This window comes from Seriola aureovittata, chromosome 2, assembly GCF_021018895.1.
Source record: "Seriola aureovittata isolate HTS-2021-v1 ecotype China chromosome 2, ASM2101889v1, whole genome shotgun sequence".
Lineage (NCBI taxonomy): Eukaryota > Metazoa > Chordata > Actinopteri > Carangiformes > Carangidae > Seriola > Seriola aureovittata.
Window position 1 is genome coordinate 29,176,659 of NC_079365.1, and position 18,032 is coordinate 29,194,690.

Sequence of the window (18,032 nt, forward strand, 5' to 3'; positions counted from 1 at the left end):
GAAAAGAAGCAAATGATATTTTACAGCTGCTGGATCCTCAGCTGCGGTTCTGCCCGGTGTTGTAGTGGATAAGTGACACGATTAAAGTAACAGCGATTAGAATCAAATCGGGTGATAATTCATTTATTTAATCACAAGGAGTTTTCAGAAACAGTGAATCTGTTCAGCATCATGTCAGACTTCAGCTTCACTTCATCTTAAAACATTAAAAAAAAATATAAAGAGACATTTAACAGATGCTTCACTTGCTTATTCATTAATGTCCCCACACACACACACACACGCACACACACACACACTTTAAATCCAGCTTTAATCACCTCCTTGATAACAGACACTCACCAGCAATAACGATCCATCACACACACATGCTGTATATATAATGGACCACCACACACACACACACACACACACACACACACACACACACACACACACGCTTAATCTTCTCACTATTCACGCTTAGTTTAGTCTCAGTTCTCCTGGAGGTTAGTGGAAATGATCCTGTTGATTGGACTGTAACAAGATGTGACGGAGTTGAACAGCAGCAAGTCGTCGTGCTGCGTTCAAGCGCACTGAGATAAAAACCGTCAGTTCGCACGTCACCGATCATAAATCCAGAATATAAATTCATCCACTTATTTGGTTCTACTGTGATGAAACGAGCAAATGTAAAAAGGAAAAGAAGCAAATGATATTTTACAGCTGCTGGATCCTCAGCTGCGGTTCTGCCCGGTGTTGTAGTGGATAAGTGACACGATTAAAGTTGCAGCGATTAGAATCAAATCGGGTGATAATTCATTTATTTAATCGCAAGGAGTTTTCAGAAACAGTGAATCTGTTCAGCATCATGTCAGACTTCAGCTTCACTTCATCTTAAAACATTAAAAAAAAAATCTAAAGAGACATTTAACAGATGCTTCACTTGCTTATTCATTAATGTCCCCACACACACACACACACACACCACACACACACACACACACACTTTAAATCCAGCTTTAATCACCTCCTTGATAACAGACACTCACCAGCAATAACGATCCATCACACACACATGCTGTATATATAATGGACCACCACACACACACACACACACACACACACTCACACTTACTTTGGCCTCCGTCCAGTATCTTCTTATGAAATGCATTGTGGGGGATTTTATGGACATGACAACAGAAACTGCCTCTTCATAATAAAACCTCTGTTTGGCTGCAGCTGCCACTAAAAGCAAAGATGATGGAATGAATTTACATTGTGATATTCAAATGTATACAGCTCATCATCATCATCATCATCATCATCATCGTGTGTTTATTTTTTCTGAGATAAACTTTCAATGACGCCGAGATCACACAAGCAGAAGGAAAACAAACCGATCAGCAGAAATACACAAATCAAATCCCATTAAAAACAATCACGTTCAAAACGATCAAGAGCTAAAATATTTAAAGGCATATTTTCTAAATTGTTGTGGGTTAAAGCTCAGAATCTAAAAACAGTCTTTCCAAGTTATCGTAACCATGACGACAATTCTTCCAACAACCTTAAAAAAAAAAAAAAAAAAGGTTCTTATTTTAACTCTAAACTGATCATTTGTATTTGTAAGTTTTGCTATTGCTACTTAGCTAACGTTAGCATTAGCAACTGTTTACTTACAGTGTAGAGAAAACATCAAATTTCATTCTTTACTCTCCTTTATTCTCCAGAGGAGGAAACCAATGTTAACTCTGGTCTCCATCATGTCTTTTCTTCTGCTGAAGTTAGCAATGCTAACCAGCTAGCCCCCCCGCCCCGTCTCGTCACTTCCTGTAGCCTCCAGTCCGCCCTGAAGTCGTAGCGCTGCTCAGACGTATTATAACCTCTTCTTGTAAATACAAAGATGGCCGAAGCTGAAATCTCCTTTTCCACGTGTCCTCTCACTCTATTTTTCCTTTTTCCTCATTTTTAAAAAAAATAAAGTTGAGCACATTTTGTCTGTAAAGACTTTGAGAATAAAAATCAGGATCTTTTGTTGCTGCAGATTCTTCTTTAACAGGAAAACTTCACATTTAAATACAAACCGACCTGTAGTCAAAACCTCCCACTGCTGACCTTCAACACAACTAATCCTGACCTCACACACACACACACACACACACCAAGAGTGAAAGCAGAACTAAAAGCCGTACCTGAATCAAGATGTGTAGAGGTCATGACCTCCTGCCACTGACCAATCAGAAACAATCACCATCAGCTGCTTTGATTGAAAGGAAAAGAAACATTTAGCCATTTAAAGTGAATCGTATCCAGACTGAACCGAAGCTTTGACTAAATCAAATAATCAAACCCGGACTGCACTGACGCTTTAATGCACTTTGTCTTTATCTTCAGTCGCTCGCCGTCAGGATGGATTCTGCTGTGGAAAGTCTCCTGGTTGTTTTTTTTTTTACATGTTTTAATGCATTTTCTAGTCGACTGCCGGCGTGAAAGATGTGGGAGGTTTCACGAGTTATCAGGAAAACTAATAGAAAACTTCAGGGCTGAAAATGACAAATCTGAAGTGTGTGATGAAAGGCGTTTGGTTTCGTCTCCTCCTCAGTATTTCATGTCGTGCTTTTCCGCCGCGTCCCCCTCGGCGGGGAGATCACTTTGAGATATATCCCCTGCTACGTTGTCTTTCATCATGCGGTCCGTTTCCCATCGCTGGCTCGCCTGATGGATGGGATCCATAGGAGTCACTGAGGCACAGCCAAGTGCAGCAGGTCCATAAAATGAAAATCCTGCCTTTACTTTTATTGTCTCCAGCTCTATCCCTCTCTGAGGCTCCGGCTAATACCCCACAGATACATCAGCGCCGTTACATCTGCTTCTTCTTCTCTTGAGTTCTCACATCTTATTTTTATCGATCTGTTTCATATTTTCTTTTTTTACATACAGTTTATTGTCCTTGTCCATACTTTTAATATTTCAAACAAACGCCAGCTCAGAAAAGCACTTTTTGCTGTGTCCCAGTTGACGTTTGGAGGACACATCAGATGTATCATGTGCAGCCCTCGGTATCCCACAATCCATTGTGTGTCAGCCGAGTGGTGATCTGTATAAAGCTGTATATCTCAGAGATACTGTTAATGTTGTATTCACCAGGTGTTTGTGTTCATGGGCAAGAACGTTGTGAACCTGTCGCCTAGCAACCTTGACAACACGTCACTTTTTTTTCAAGGGAACTTTTAAGGTTTTAAGGTCATTCCATCATCGTGCGTCAAAGTTAAAATCAGGTGTTGGGTCATTTGAAGGCAGCTTCCTCCTTCCAGCACGGTGGAGCTCATCGTTTGAGCCCCAGATCTGCTGCACAGTGTTGGGTCGGTCCTGGCAGCGATTCTGCAGCAGACAGGAAGTGATGTGCTTCACGTCCTCAGCTGCGGCAACAGCAGCTTGTTAGGAGTGAAGTGACGAAAAGCCATTAGGGTGTTGAGTCTGAGCGGCGATCACCACCTGATAAAGAAAAGACTGTCGGCTCCTTAAATGAAACGTGAAACTGAAAGAGCGCAGAGTGTTCCCACAACTTCTATCAAATCCAGTAATTCTGTGTCAGTGTGTGTGTGTGTGTGTGTGTGTGTGTGTGTGTGTGGGGGTGTATGAGCCTGATTGTCTCAATGAGAAATGAGCTGTGAAGATCTCATAAACGGTGCATGAACAGATGTTACAGATGTTTTTAGATCTGATTTAGGAGGAAAAGCTGGAGGTTTACACTCAACTTTGTAGTGTGTGTGTGTGTGTTGGTGTGTGTGTGTGTGTGTGTGTGTGTGTGTGTGTGTGCTGTGCCTTAGATACCTCTGTGCAGACCACAAGGCATCATTCCATGTGTGAAAGTCATCAGGACTCGTGTGTGTGTGTGTGTGTGTGTTGTAGGACATTTGGGACAGTTTAAGATAAACTGTTTGTGTAATGTTTTCCAGAGCTGTAATCAGCAGAGAAACCTCTGCACTTCCAATAACTGTCGTGTGTCGAACACACAATCTGCATGTATCCAACACGACATGATGTTATGACTGACAACAGGTTAATGGACACGTGCTCCTTTAAAGTCCTCCACACTCACCAAGTCTGGGATTGTAGGGAGGATCAGTGAAACAGCTCTGGGGTTTTTTTCCTCAAGTCAAACAGGTGAAGTCGTCCTGTTTTCAGTGCAACATTCTCCTAATATTTTTCTTGTTTTTCCAAGTTACAGACGATGAAAGAACCGAAAAGATACTGCACACTGTCGATCACCTGTGCTCGCTTTGGTCTCCAGACATTCAGGAAGAATGAGTCTGAGGAGTGAAATATTGCTGTGAGTACAAGTGAACGACAACATGCAGGATTCACTGGTTGTTTCGCAGAGTTTGATCTGATGTTTTTAGATGTTTTTAGAGCTTTGTAGTGAAGGTTACAGAGAGTTAAATCAACTTTTTAAAGCTCCTCCAGTCTAAAGGTCTGTGTCCATGTGTAGTGTGATTATAGATCAGCTCTAGCTTCTATATTAATACTGTGAAAGTATCAAAGCCTCAGTCCACAGAGAAATGCACACAGCCTGTATTCAGAAACTGAGCCTTAAAACCAGCCGTCAGGACTTCTGGAACTTTGTGATGTCACAACAAAGCAGTCACCAAGCCCCGCCCACCTGGACCCACCATCCAAACCTTTGCAGGATTTGGTTTCTCTGAGTGTTTTTACCTGAAATCTGCTTTATTTTTATTGGATCACTCAGAAAAGAGTCAGCCAATCAGAAGAGAGGCTCAGAGCCTCCTCTCTTCTGATTGGCTCACCGACCTGTTGTTACTAGAGCTGCAGAGAGAAGCCTGAGAGAGAAGATGTAAAACTACACTGAGATGGTTTTTGGTTCTTAAAAACACAAATATATCTTCTTATGGATCAACACTTCAAATAAAACACAGAAGAAGAAGAAAATATGGAGCTTTAAATTGGAATTAAAAGTTCACTGTCAGGTTTGTGTAATTTTAATCGTCCAACAACTTTAATGGAAAACACAAACACACAAGATAAACAGGAGAAATCATGAGTCAGAAAAGAAGGATCTAAATGAGGAGTGTGTAACACCTCTGCCTCATGGCTGAAGAATCACTTTCCTTCGCTTCATTTATTATTTTTCTACCTGGGGGGGTGAGGGTGAAACTCCTTCAGACTAAGTGTGATTTAAGTTTTCACAAATAAACCCGACCACGTCGTCGTGCAGATGACGTCATCTCCCTCCTCCACGGCCGCTTAGGAAGCAGAGACTCTTCTGTCCCTCCGTCTGCGCTTGATGAAAGCAGTGATGGATTTCTTTTTAAATGGCGCTGAAGTGTAACAAATGTTCCGTGCTGCGTTCAAAGACTCCCGCCGTCCCAGCAGCCACACACAGCAGCGGCGTCTCTGCGCACAGACCCGGGGGTCCGAGCCTGACGACAGACTCCAGGAGTTTCACGGTTCATTTCCTTCGTTCATCGGGTGATTATTTACGCAGCAGGGCACGTTACAGGCGGGAAAACACGGAGGATGTCAGGGTTAATTCGTTTAGCTTTGATTTGATTTACAGCTGGATTTACCTGCAGTAGAACCAGAGTCAGCAAATCTAATGCAGGTGTAGGAGTTATAAGAACATATACATTTCTTTTTACACAATGGAAACCCATAGAAAAAGTCCTGTGACCTATTTTTAGAGACAACCAACAGTTTTATGTTAAAGATTCATCCCACAGTTAAATGCAGCAAGTCAATCAGTTCACTATTTGATCAATAAAATATATATATACATATATTTAAAATATTCTTCAAATTGTTTGTTTTGATCAAAATACTTTATAGAACTTCAGGATGTTCACTTTCCTATTGAATGAGACAAAGACAGTAACAAATATTAACATTTAAGTGAAGTTATTTAAGTTTAAACCAGAGACGTTTTGCTAATTATTTTTCTGTTTTATTTCTCTGTTCCTGGAGAACACGAGGTTTAATTTGAAAAATCAAACGATAAGAAAACATGAAACTTAATCACTGAAAACCATTTGTGGCATGAAATATATTTTTGCTCTACATCAGTTTTATTATTATTATTATTATAATTATTGGACCATTCGTCTTTTCAGTTTGGATGTATTGCACGTTGGAATAAAACCCAGTGGTTTGCCCTCCTCGCTCCAGTCATCATGCACAGCCTGTCTGACGGCGTTACAGAATAAACAGCGTGGCGGCCGAGCAGCAGGGCACAGCCACAGTTTCAAGGTTAATTTGCTCTGCTTGTTCAGGTCGTTTTCTGCCTGCTTTAGCACCGACTCCCCAGAGACACCAGAGGCAACGGCTCTGCAGCCCCACTGATGAACTGCTGCTGCTGCAAGTGTGTGTGTGTGTGTGTGTGTGTGTGTTACAGTGGTGAAGGAAGCATTCAAATAAGTAAAAGCAGCAATAAGTGAGAGTTTGACTTGAGTGATGATACAGAACTAGACCATTAGCGGAAACCTCCTCCAAGGCCAAACATTTTCCTTCCACCAGATCCACATTATTATCTGGATCTGCACCAAACTATACAAACTCACAGATGTCAACGCCATTAATATGTCTGATTTTGTTTTACATCCAGACCCAAACATTATTTCATGAGAAAAACCTCTAACGCCCGAATATGCCTAACTAGCACTTACTATCTCTGATCTCCTTGCACAAATAGATGCAGTAGTTTCACCGAGGTCTCCTGCTGCTCTGAGGCTTTAGCGACGTCTCTCGCTCGTAAGTCGCTTTGGATAAAAGCTTCTAACGACTTCATCGCTGGGTGTTTGAGACACGGAGTCAAAGACAACCACGACCTGAATGAAGAACATTAAAGTCTTGTATTGTGACTGAAATGTTTCTTCTCTCTCTCTCTCTCAGACCTGAGGAACAGCTCGGCCGTCTACTGGAAGGGCGGGGTCAGCGGGGGGTACCAGGCCCTCCTGCTGGACGAGGATCAAGGCTGGCTGCTGGTGGGGGGTAAAGACCACATCTACCTGCTGAGGCCTGACAGCCTGGACCTGCCCACGCGCACGGTGAGACAGAGCTTCTCTTTGTTTCCCGCGTCTCAGTTCAAAAATAATAAAAATGAAACAATAAAACGCGTCTGACTGTCTGGAGTTTTTGATAAAGGAAATGTTTTATTCAAAGTGTTGCAGCTGACAGTCGTTTCACTCTCTCCATCAGGTGCACTGGCCGGCTGCCAGGGAGCATGTGGAGCACTGCAGACAGGCGGGAAAAAGTCTGGAGGTAAATGTCTTTTTAACGAGGTGAAATCTATGTAGAAAAAGATAAAACAAACAAAATATGACACAATATTTTCTTCCTCCATCTCATTTCTGCTCGTTTCACTGAAAGAACTGGAGGTCAAACACCTCGCTGAGTGTTAGTTTTCTCCCTTCCTTAAAGCTCCTCCAGTTTAAAGGTCTGTGTCCATGTGTAGTGTGATTATAGATCAGCTCTAGCTTCTATATTAATACTGTGAAAGTATCAAAGCCTCAGTCCACAGAGAAATGCACACAGCCTGTATTCAGAAACTGAGCCTTAAAACCAGCCGTCAGGACTTCTGGAACTTTGTGATGTCACAACAAAGCAGTCACCAAGCCCCGCCCACCTGGACCCACCATCCAAACCTTGCAGGATTTGGTTTCTCTGAGTGTTTTTACCTGAAATCTGCTTTATTTATATTGGATCATTCAGCAAACAGTCAGCCAATCAGAAGAGAGGCTCAGAGCCTCCTCTCTTCTGATTGGCTGACTGACCTGTTGTTACTAGAGCTCCAGAGAGAAGCCTGAGAGAGGAGATGTAAAACTACACTGAGATGGTTTTTATATCTTCTGATGGATCAACACTTCAAATAAAACACAGGAAAATTAGCTTTAAGCTAACTCTTGTACGTGGTAATATTCATGTTTAATATTACACATACACAAATAATATGAATAATAGATGAGCTCAGATATTCTCCCTGTGTCTGTCCATAATGTGAACAAACTGAACGTTGAAACAAAATGCTAATATATTTTATTGTGTGTTGTTTTCAGACGGACTGCGCTAACTTCGTGCGGCTGCTGCAGCCTTTCAATAAGACCCACGTCTACGTCTGTGGCACCGGCGCCTTCCACCCACAGTGCACATACCTGCACTTAGGACACAGCAACGAGGTGAGGCAGCGATGAAGAGCAGCAGAAGGAAAAACCTTCAAGTGAAACATTTTCTGTTTGTTTTGTCACAAATCCGCTCAAAAGTTCAATTATTTAATTTTCTGTTCACATTCTGTTCTTTGTTATTGTGTTTTTTCTTGCTCCCGTTGATAATGGTACAAAAATAGACAATGTGATGGAAAGACAGATTTCTCCTGTGCAGCTTCACTGGAGTTTGATATCAAAGATAAATGTTTGCAGAGCTTCAGTTTTCCACCGATAATCAACAGACACACGAGAGGCAGAGAATCAGTTTCCTCTTTGACCTTTTGTTTATTGATCACCCTGTGTTTGTGTGTGGTCTCTCTCTCTCTCTCTCTCTCTCTCTCTCTCTCTCTCTCTCTCTCTCTCTCTCTCTCTCTCTCTCTCTCTCTCTCTCTCTCAGGGCCCATTCTTCTTGTTGTCTCACATCGTGGAGTCGGGCAGAGGAAAATGTCCCTTCAGTCCCAGAGAGCCGTTCACTGCTCGACTGACTGGTAGGTCTCATCTGCAGTCCACACATAACACACTGTGTGTCCGCCCACACACACACACACACACACACACACACACACACAGACACACACACACACAGACACACAAGTGGATATATTAAATCATTTTCTTTCACTCTCTAACAGCTGTATTCATATTCTGGAGGCACTAACGTTCTGCGGCGTACAATCCCTCCACTGTCTCGTTCCTCGCCGCAGATCGTGCGTTCAGCCGTGGCGTGTGTGGTCTACTTGACTTATTTCACATGCTGACGTCAGCTGTTGCCCCCACGCGACATTAAAGACATAAAACACATAAAACACATCAACTACTGCTGGAGCTTTTGAGACAAAGAGCCTTCATAGAAGCAGCTGGGAGTTTTCAAACTGAGTTTTTGAATCTGATTATTGTGCTGGTGTTGATGGACGGAGACAGAGGAGCTGGACCTTCAACAGAAAACACACATGTGTTTTACATAGAGACTTGTAGATGGCTCCGGAGGATGTGCAGTGATCTAACTGTGAAATGAGACGTCTGATGGTTGAACAATGAGGCATCAACACGCACAGCGGGAGGCGCAGATTGTTCTTCTGTCAGTTTCATGTCGGAAAGATTGAGCAATAAACACCTGTTAAATAGATTTGTAACATTTGGAAGTGAGAGACCTTCATACTGAACTGGGCGATGCTCTCGTTTGTTAAACCAGTCTTAAGAGGAGGCGTATCCCGGTGTGTAAATAAACAAGATGGCGCCGGCGCTGGTTGAGCGCTCTGTGTCTTATCACAGACGGGAGTAGAGCGCTCACGCTGCTTCTCTATGAGTGTTTCTCCCGATCCAACTTGGCCGGGGCGAGACTCAGCGGAGAGCCAACATCAACAACAAAGGATGTGCTGGCTCCAGGTCGCGGAGGAGGCCCAGAGGAGAACGAGCTGGCATCAGGAACAGGGCACACCCTCCGCCGCTGCCAACGTCCAGTCCCAGGAGAACAAGGCCGGGCGACCCCGAGGTCAGGGATCAAATACCAGAGGGACACGCAGGACTGTGACATCACCTGCCTTACAGAAACATGGCGGATCCCCATGTTCCCGGACTTCCTCCCAAAAGTTACGTTGAGGACATTTCCCCCGAGCAGACGACGTGCATGAATACAACGCCGCCTCGTGCAACATCTGCAGAGGAGTCAATGAACCGAACACCTTTTATTCACAGCGCCGTCAGTAAATCAGGTGTTTTAATGGAGACAAATGGACTCTTTACGTTAAAGCTTTGAGTCTGAGGCTATGTGTGTTCAGTATGGCGTTCCAGATGTTTTACCATCTGTGTGCACGTCAAATATTACATCATGTCGTCACAGTTTTTCAGATGTTCCCAGACTCTGAAGTATGTTGTTGAAGTGTTTAGTGAAGAGGCGTCCTGTAATTGAACATGTTGAGGCTTGTTAACACGGATGGAGCAGCTCTGCATTGATCAGCGCATAAGATCAATCTCAACGGAGGAAAAGCTTTTGTTCTGTTTCTAACGCAAAACCTCGTTTCTGCCGCCGTGTGTCCGCAGACGGGGAACTCTACGCAGGAACCTCCGTGGACTTCATGGGAGCCAACGCTGCGATCTTCCGTACGACCATCCAGGGCAGCAGTCAACATTACATCCGCACCGAGGCCTACGACCAGAACTGGCTGAACGGTAAGACGCTGCGGACTGAGCTGTGACTCTTAAACCTCGCGGCCTCGCATTCAAACAGGTTCAGCCAAACTGTCTCCTCTCTCTCTCCCTCTCTCTCCCTCAGAGCCGGAGTTCGTGGGCTCCTTCTCCATCCCCGACACTCACAGTCCCGACGACGACAAGGTTTACTTCTTCTTCAAGGAGAGGGCGGTGGAGGCGGGACAGTGGGACAAGAGGGTGTACAGTCGCGTGGCTCGAGTCTGCAAGGTAGAAACTCAAGAGACACAATACTAAATATTACTGAGGGACACAGTCAGTCCAGCAGAACCACACACAGCAGTGAGGTTCTGGTCAGTTCTAAAACAAACACTGTGAAAATACTCTGGTGCAACTAAAAGTCCTGCATTAAAGTTTAAACTGTTAAAGTGTCGTAAATGAAAAGAATCGATGCAGAAAAATGTCCCATGTGAGTTTTACACCGATGCATTAAAGTGTAAGCAACATTTTCCTGTTGTAGCTAATTAGAATAAATCTAGTTTTATAGGATTGTGATGATTATTTTGTTTATTTAATCTGAATCTGCTGATTTTGACTTTGACATCTCCATCACACATCCCCAGAGCCCAGACCGACGTCTTCATCTTGTTCAGTCAATACTCGAAACACCAAATCATTCAGTTTCAACTTTCAGATTATTTAAGAAAATATTTAAGATTTGTTTATTATTTGAGAATTTAAGACAGAAAATCAGATGATTCTCACATTTAAGAAGCTGGAGCCATGAAATATTAAGATAAAGTGATTATTTTATTATTAACTCATTGTTTCAGATCTCATTTCATTTACTGTTGTGCATTTAATCTACAGTGGGTCATATTTCATGAGCTCCTCAGGGGCTTTGTATTTAGATGATCTGTACAGTAACTACAGCTGTCAAATAATAATTATACTGGAGTGAAAAAGTAAAATAAATAAATGCTGAAACGTAGATGAGTAAAAGTAAAGAGGCATGAAAGTATCTCAGATTTGTTCTTCAGTGATTCTGTTTTAATGTTGATTAGATGCATCTGTAACTGAGGGAAAGTCAAGAAAATTAAGATATATTATATTTTGAAAATCTCTCTCTCTCTCTCTCTCTGTCTCTCCCTCTCTCTCTCTGTCTCTCTCTCTCTCTCTCTCTCCTCTCTCTCTCTCTCTCTCTCTCTCTCTCTCTCTCTCGACCCAGAACGACGTCGGGGGGAAGAGGAGTCTCATCAACCGCTGGACGACCTTCCTCAAAGCGCGGCTGGTCTGTTCTGTCCCCGGACCGTCCGGAGTCGACACACAGTTCGATGAACTAGGTAACACCGCTCGTTCCCTTCCCTCCTTTTCCTTCCTCTCCGTCTGCCTCCTCACCTCCCTCCCTCCCTCCCTTTTCTTCTTGTTTAACCTGGACACAGGTTAAACAGCTGCTCTCCCTCCTGTGTTTTCATTTCTTTATCGCGCCAGGAACCTTTCCTTCCCTCCCTCCCTCTGTCTTTTCTCACCTCACGATTTTTGAAAAGATTTACCGAGCTGCGAACTCTCTCCGCAGAAAGTTTTGTGCTTATTTGGAAATGTACAAATTATCAATTTGTGTAGTGCCGCATCATGTACTGTAGGTTACTGCAGGTCAAAGCTCTTTACAGCCGACTGAAGCACAAACTGTATGACAGGTTGTCCACGCCTGACCTTTCTGTATGAGGAGCGAACAGTGTCACAGTGTTAAATTAAATGCTGTCTCTCTGTGGTTGTTTTTTTTTTTCCAGAGGACATCTTTGTCCTGGAGACCAAGGACCCTCAGAATCCCACCATTTATGGCGTCTTCAGCACCTCAAGGTGAGAGTTCACTCCTCAGGATTAAAGTTCCTGTTTGCCCCATTTATATGTTTATGTCTATGTGCAGTTTTTATTTAAATAAAACGACTTGATTTTTGTCTTGGAAACAAAAAATAAAACATGAGCAACATTAAAAATCAGCAACATCAATCTGAAACTTTTTGATTTTTATTCTAACAAATTAGAAAAATTTGTAAAAAAAAAAATAAAGGAAACTTCTTCATAGAGTCAGTCAGGGTCACTCATTAACGTGCACGCTCACAGCCAGGCAGTTGCACGTGCACGCCCAGCGGTGTGTGGAAGATCGGAGGTCGGGTGTTGGTGGGTGGGTGCCGGGGTCAAAGGTGAAGAGGCCCGTCTGGATGTGTTATTGTAACCCTGACGTATTAAAGCTCACCCCTCTCCTCCCTCGCTCGTCCCCTCATCTCCTCCCATCCCTCCTTCATCCTTCCTTGTTGTTCTGTTTTCCTTCTTCTTCATATTCTCTTTTCTCTCTCACTCTTTCTTTCTTCTTTGTCTCTGAGGAGTGTCACCGTCCTTTACTTCTAACCTGCCTCTTCAGACCCTCTCTCTTTTCTCTCCATCACAGCGAACACCAACTCTCGCTCTCTCTCCCGCAGCTCTATATTCCGCGGTTCGGCGGTGTGCGTCTACTCCATGGCGTCCATCCGTGCGGCTTTCAACGGGCCGTTTGCCCACAAAGAAGGTCCCGACTATCGCTGGGTGGAGTACAAAGGCCGGATCCCCTACCCGAGACCTGGAACCGTGAGTCCACACAGGCACCAACGAAATACAACGTGTCCTCACAACCTACAGTCTGCAGAAGACACGTTTCGTAGTCTTGTCTTCTCACCTACAGTGTCATCTCAACAAAGTGTGTTCAGGCTCAGCTCAACCACATCATACAAACTGGTGCTACTGAGTCATGCAGTTAGTTTTGTTCCAAGGTTTGATTCATCTGCTGGAACTACACTTTATAACAAATGGACTCTCTTGTTTACGCTGAGTTCAGTGGGTTTTCCAGAGACGCTTGATTGTGATTTTTTATTTCTTTTTTTGCAGCACAAATCAAATTCCATCCACCTCTGTTTTACTTCCTGACTTACAAATCTCAAAACCTTGCAGATAAAAACTTAATGATTAGATTATGCTTATTAATATTATTGCTTATTAAAGGTCCCATTTTGTATAGATATAAGTCTCTTGTGATTATAGATCAGGTCTAGGTTCTATATTAATACTGTGAAAGCATCAAAGCGCTGAGAAACGGAGCTTTAAAACCAGCCGTCAGGACTTCCTGTAACTTTTGTGATGTCACAACAAAGCAGCCACCAGAGCTCCGAGCTTCTGAGCCTCTATGGGACCTTTAAATCTCACGGCTCATAATTCTTTATAACTACAGCGACAAGAGGACGGTATTTATGTTTGTGTGAATTTTTCCTGCGAGATTGGACTCCGAACACGTCTGATGAAAACAAGCCGACTCCGCTGTGAGAGGGTTAACCTCGGCTGATTTAACACCTTCGGCCGTGAACTCCTCTGGGAAGCTTCAACCTGTCAGGACGGCTCAGCTTTTAGTGTTTCAGTGTGTCAGGTGTTATTTCACCCTCCCTGCTGGGGAATTCACCTCTCTGTGGAGCCGAGGCGTTTTCTATCATGTGGTCGATTGCAGAAGAGGTCGGCCACGTCGGTGTGTGTGTGTGTGTGTGTGTGTGTGTGTGTGTGTGTGTGTGTGTGTGTGGATGTGGAGGGCGGAGGCAGAATGATTAAAAGCAGCATGAAACAGTCACAGAGATGCTGCGGTCACGACCTCTGATCACTGACTCACTGCACAGGAAATAATGGCTTCCATGTTGTTGATTCATCCTAAAATATTCTTTAACTTTTAACATTTTTGTTTTTATCTCATCAGTTCATCAATCTTCATCGCACCTCCTCGGGACATCTCTTCACCTCTACTCTTCACTTTCCCATCTTTCTCCTCTTCATCTCCTTTCATCGAGAGAAACTTGCGCCTCTCTCCACAAATCAACATTAACTTTGACATTATCTAAAAAGTTACATTTTTCCGAACGAGCTTTCCTCTCTCTTCCTCCTCTTCCTCCTGTCCGACCCTCTGTCCATCTGCTGCTGCTGTAATGTCTCATTTCCTAATGTCACGTGCACTCGCCGTCTGTTCTCAGTGTGTCAGTGTGAATATACTGAAGTAAAGTGTGTCCGAGGTGGATTTTGACTTTTACTAATGAGAATATCACATTTTGGTATCAGATAATTACCAACATCTTTTGGTTTCAGCGAAAGGAATCTGCACAAGTTTGTGGTTGTGAACTTTTAACGGTTGTAAGGTTCACAAGAATGAATGGAAAAGGTTGAAGAGAATAATTTAGTGCAACAGAAAGTGAAGATGTGACCCTTCAGATTTTGGCATCTACTCGACATCCTCATCATTCGTCCCTTTCTTCTTTCCTCCAGTGTCCCAGCGAGACCTACGACGCTCTGCACAAGTCCACCAAAGACTTCCCGGACGAGGTGGTGAGCTTCATGCGGCAGCACCAGCTGATGTGGGAGCCGGTGCTTCCTCTGGGCGGCAGACCCGTGTTCACCCGCATCAACACGCCCTACATGTTGAAGAGGGTGGTGGTGGACAGAGTGGACGCTGAGGAGGGACCGTACGACGTCTTACACCTGGGCACAGGTGAGGAGGAGGAGGAGGAGGAGGAGTGTGGAAGAGGCATTAAACAGTGTGAAATAATAATAAACTAAAAGAAAAAAGATTAAAGTGCAAATTAGAGCAATAAAAAAAAACTGGAAACACAAAGAAAAGATCAGTGGAATGAAAGAAAACAGAACGACGAGATGATCTGGAGGCAAAGACTGAAAAAGTCTTTAAAAGAAATCAGACAGATCGAAGCTTCATGTTGGTAAAAAGGTTTTTAAATCTGAGCTTTAATAACGTCCATGTTCGTCTGAAACCATCGGACACACGTGACTTTTCAAACAAAACATGAAGCGAACTTAAAGAATTTTACAGTCGCTTTTATTTTTCTATTGTTTTGGAAACAAACTCTTTTGCTAACGAACCAAATAATATGTCGGTATGTTTTTGTGTTTTACAAAACGAGTTCCAGTGGTTCAGAAATAAAGGAGCCACTTGAGAGACAAGAAAAGATTTGTCTGTGAGGATTCTGGAAACTCAGAGCTGCGTTAACTTTGGTTTTTAACTTTGTGGTTTTGGTAAAAAAAAAAACACAGCTGGATATTTATTTTTTTGGAGAAGATCAGCTGTTTGGCTCCGTGACTCGAGCAGGAAGGTGATATATGAGCCGAAACATCTTTCCATTCTGTGTTTTAACCATGTCACATCGTTAAAACGTCATTTAGGACGAGTGTGTGTGAGTGTGTGTGTGTGTGTGTGTGTGTGTGTGTGTGTGTGTGTGTGTGTGTGTGTGCTTCATTATCTCGTTAAAGAACCTGTGGAGGCAGGAAATGGAAGAGTTCACTGTTTTATCCCAAAGCAACGGCTGCAGTAACCTTGTGTGTGTGTGTGTGTTTGACAGTGTGTGTGTGTGTGTGTGTGTGTGTGTGTGTGTGTGTGTGTGTGTGATAAATGGTGGAGGTTATTTAGCGGCTGGTGACAGGCCGGGGGGCCAGAGGTCCCTCGATGGCTCCATTCATCTCCTGTAAGTGGATTCCTCTCCAACATCTCTCATCTCCCCATCAGCTGCACATTCACCTGCCTGATAAATGCTCCTTCTGCTCTTTCAAGTGTCGAGGATCCGCCTCTCTCTCCGCTCGTCTCGCCGTCTGATGGATGATTTTGTTGCCGTTTGTCGAGGTGGATTACGTCTCTTTTTTTTTGATTTTTTAATTTATCGTGCTGCTGAGCCACGTGCGCACGCCAAGGTGGTTTATTCTAGAAATAAAATATGCATTTAGTGGCTTACAGGTTTAAGCGCATGTTCATCCATGTTTTAACTCAACATTGTGACATTTAAGAAAAAGTTTTTAAGCTCTTTAAAAGCTTAATTAACTGTAAACATTTTTCCCATTCTCTCTTGTCTAGTTTATATTTTTTAATTCCCCAAAATTATGTTTCTAATACGTCAGTTTCCCTTCATGGAACTAAACCTGTAACCTGACGCATCTCACACACCCAGTCATCCATAATCCATATTAAGTGGATAAAGTGTGTAGAAATAATTAGTAAATAACAGTGTAGAACAAAGAAGTAGGAATTTTTAATGTTTTTATTTTAAAGGATGAAACAGGCGTTATTTCATCTTTGTTACGGTCAACAAACACCATGATACTTACACCTTCTTTCAGCTGGAAGTCCATTCATTCCTTACTCCAAAAAATGGGTTCAGTAATTTCCTAAAACAGCTGGCCGCTGGTTTTTAGCAAACGTTACTAAAGCGTGACCCTGAGATCTCGAGCGAAGGGAGGACGGAGCGGGAGATTGACAGACGGGTCGGTGGCGGTGTCGATGTCAGCAGTAAAGCAGACGTACTGGACCCGAGCCGAACCGGAAGACAAAGATCTCGATTTACGAGGAGCTCGCACATCCAGGAGGAGCTGGAAGTAGATCCGCTGTTCCACCGCACTTGAAAGGCGTCAGTTGGTTCGAGCGTCTGGTGAGGATGTCTCCTGGGCGACTTCCATCGGAGGCCAGGAGGCCTCGGGGGAAACCCAGAACACGCCGGAGGGAAACATCTCATCAGACCTGGGAACGCCTCAGGATCCCCCCGGGAGGAGCTGCAAAATGTCGCTGGGGAGAGGGACGTCTGGACTACCTCCACCTCCACCTGACCCCGGATAAGTGACAGGAAGTGGATGGATACTAAAACAAGAGGAAATAATGCATTAGAGATCATAGGGACTATTTTTGTCTGTGAGAGAGAGAGAGAGAGAGGAGGTGTGTGTGTGTGTGTGTGTGTGTGTGTGTGTGTGTGTGTGTGTGTGTGTGTGTGTGACAGTTTGACCTACACTAACTGGAGGTTCTTTATAATTCAGATGTGAGAACTTCACACTGGTGCATCTGTCGCCTGGAGCTCTGCAGCGTGAAAACTCGCTGGCTGTTTTATTATTGATTAACATTACTGCGTCTGTCTGTCCGTCCTGTGTTTGACCTTTGAGAAGAAAAACAGAAACCAAAAGCAAAACAAAGGTCCTCAGACAATAAAAGTCTCCCAGGAGAGACCGTGTGAAAATATTTATCCTCATATTTACATGATGTCATGCACCCTCCCCATTTCTATGACAGAACAACTACACCTATAAACACTTCTGATTTCCAACAGAACATCTTATTAATTCAAACTAAATGATATTAAATGGTTCCAACAGGAACATCTGTCGAGTAAATAATATTTGAAGCCCACCCAGCTGAGGGTTCAAACACAGTCTGCAGCTCACGGCGTGTTTTTACTGTCTGTGTTTAACTTGTATAATAAGAATAAAAGATCATCATCATCTCCTTCAAACTTCAAACTGACGGGATTTGATTCCAGCTCTGAGATGAAATGACAGAAGTCTCTGATGATCACACACATCTCAGCTCAACATTAGTCCATGTAGGGGAGTCCTCTGTAAACACACACACACACACACACAAACACACACACACACACACACACATACACACACACACACACACACACAGAAGCGTTTTCCCACAGAGAGATCTCTGAGGTTCCCTGGGAGCATCCTGACATTATGTGTGTGTGTCTTTCTGTTTGTTTGTGTGTGTGTGTGTGTGTGTGTGTGTGTGTGTGTGTGTGTGTGTACACTTCTTGTGTTTGAATTTCTGCATGTGTATGTTCAAACGTG

The 18,032-nt window shown here is 43.5% G+C and overlaps 1 protein-coding gene across 1 annotated transcript in view; it reads left to right on the forward strand.

Annotated features, from left to right (window-relative positions):
* The window catches only part of si:dkey-49n23.1 (semaphorin-3D), a 91,586-nt gene that overhangs the window by 64,087 nt on the left and 9,467 nt on the right, over positions 1–18,032 (forward strand). The window contains exons 3-12 of the mRNA XM_056389588.1: positions 6,889–7,043; positions 7,195–7,257; positions 8,052–8,171; positions 8,596–8,686; positions 10,239–10,367; positions 10,471–10,613; positions 11,572–11,686; positions 12,134–12,203; positions 12,824–12,968; positions 14,676–14,898. Coding sequence (XP_056245563.1) covers positions 6,889–7,043; positions 7,195–7,257; positions 8,052–8,171; positions 8,596–8,686; positions 10,239–10,367; positions 10,471–10,613; positions 11,572–11,686; positions 12,134–12,203; positions 12,824–12,968; positions 14,676–14,898 — 1,254 coding nt within the window. The remainder of the gene's footprint in view (positions 1–6,888; positions 7,044–7,194; positions 7,258–8,051; positions 8,172–8,595; positions 8,687–10,238; positions 10,368–10,470; positions 10,614–11,571; positions 11,687–12,133; positions 12,204–12,823; positions 12,969–14,675; positions 14,899–18,032) is intronic.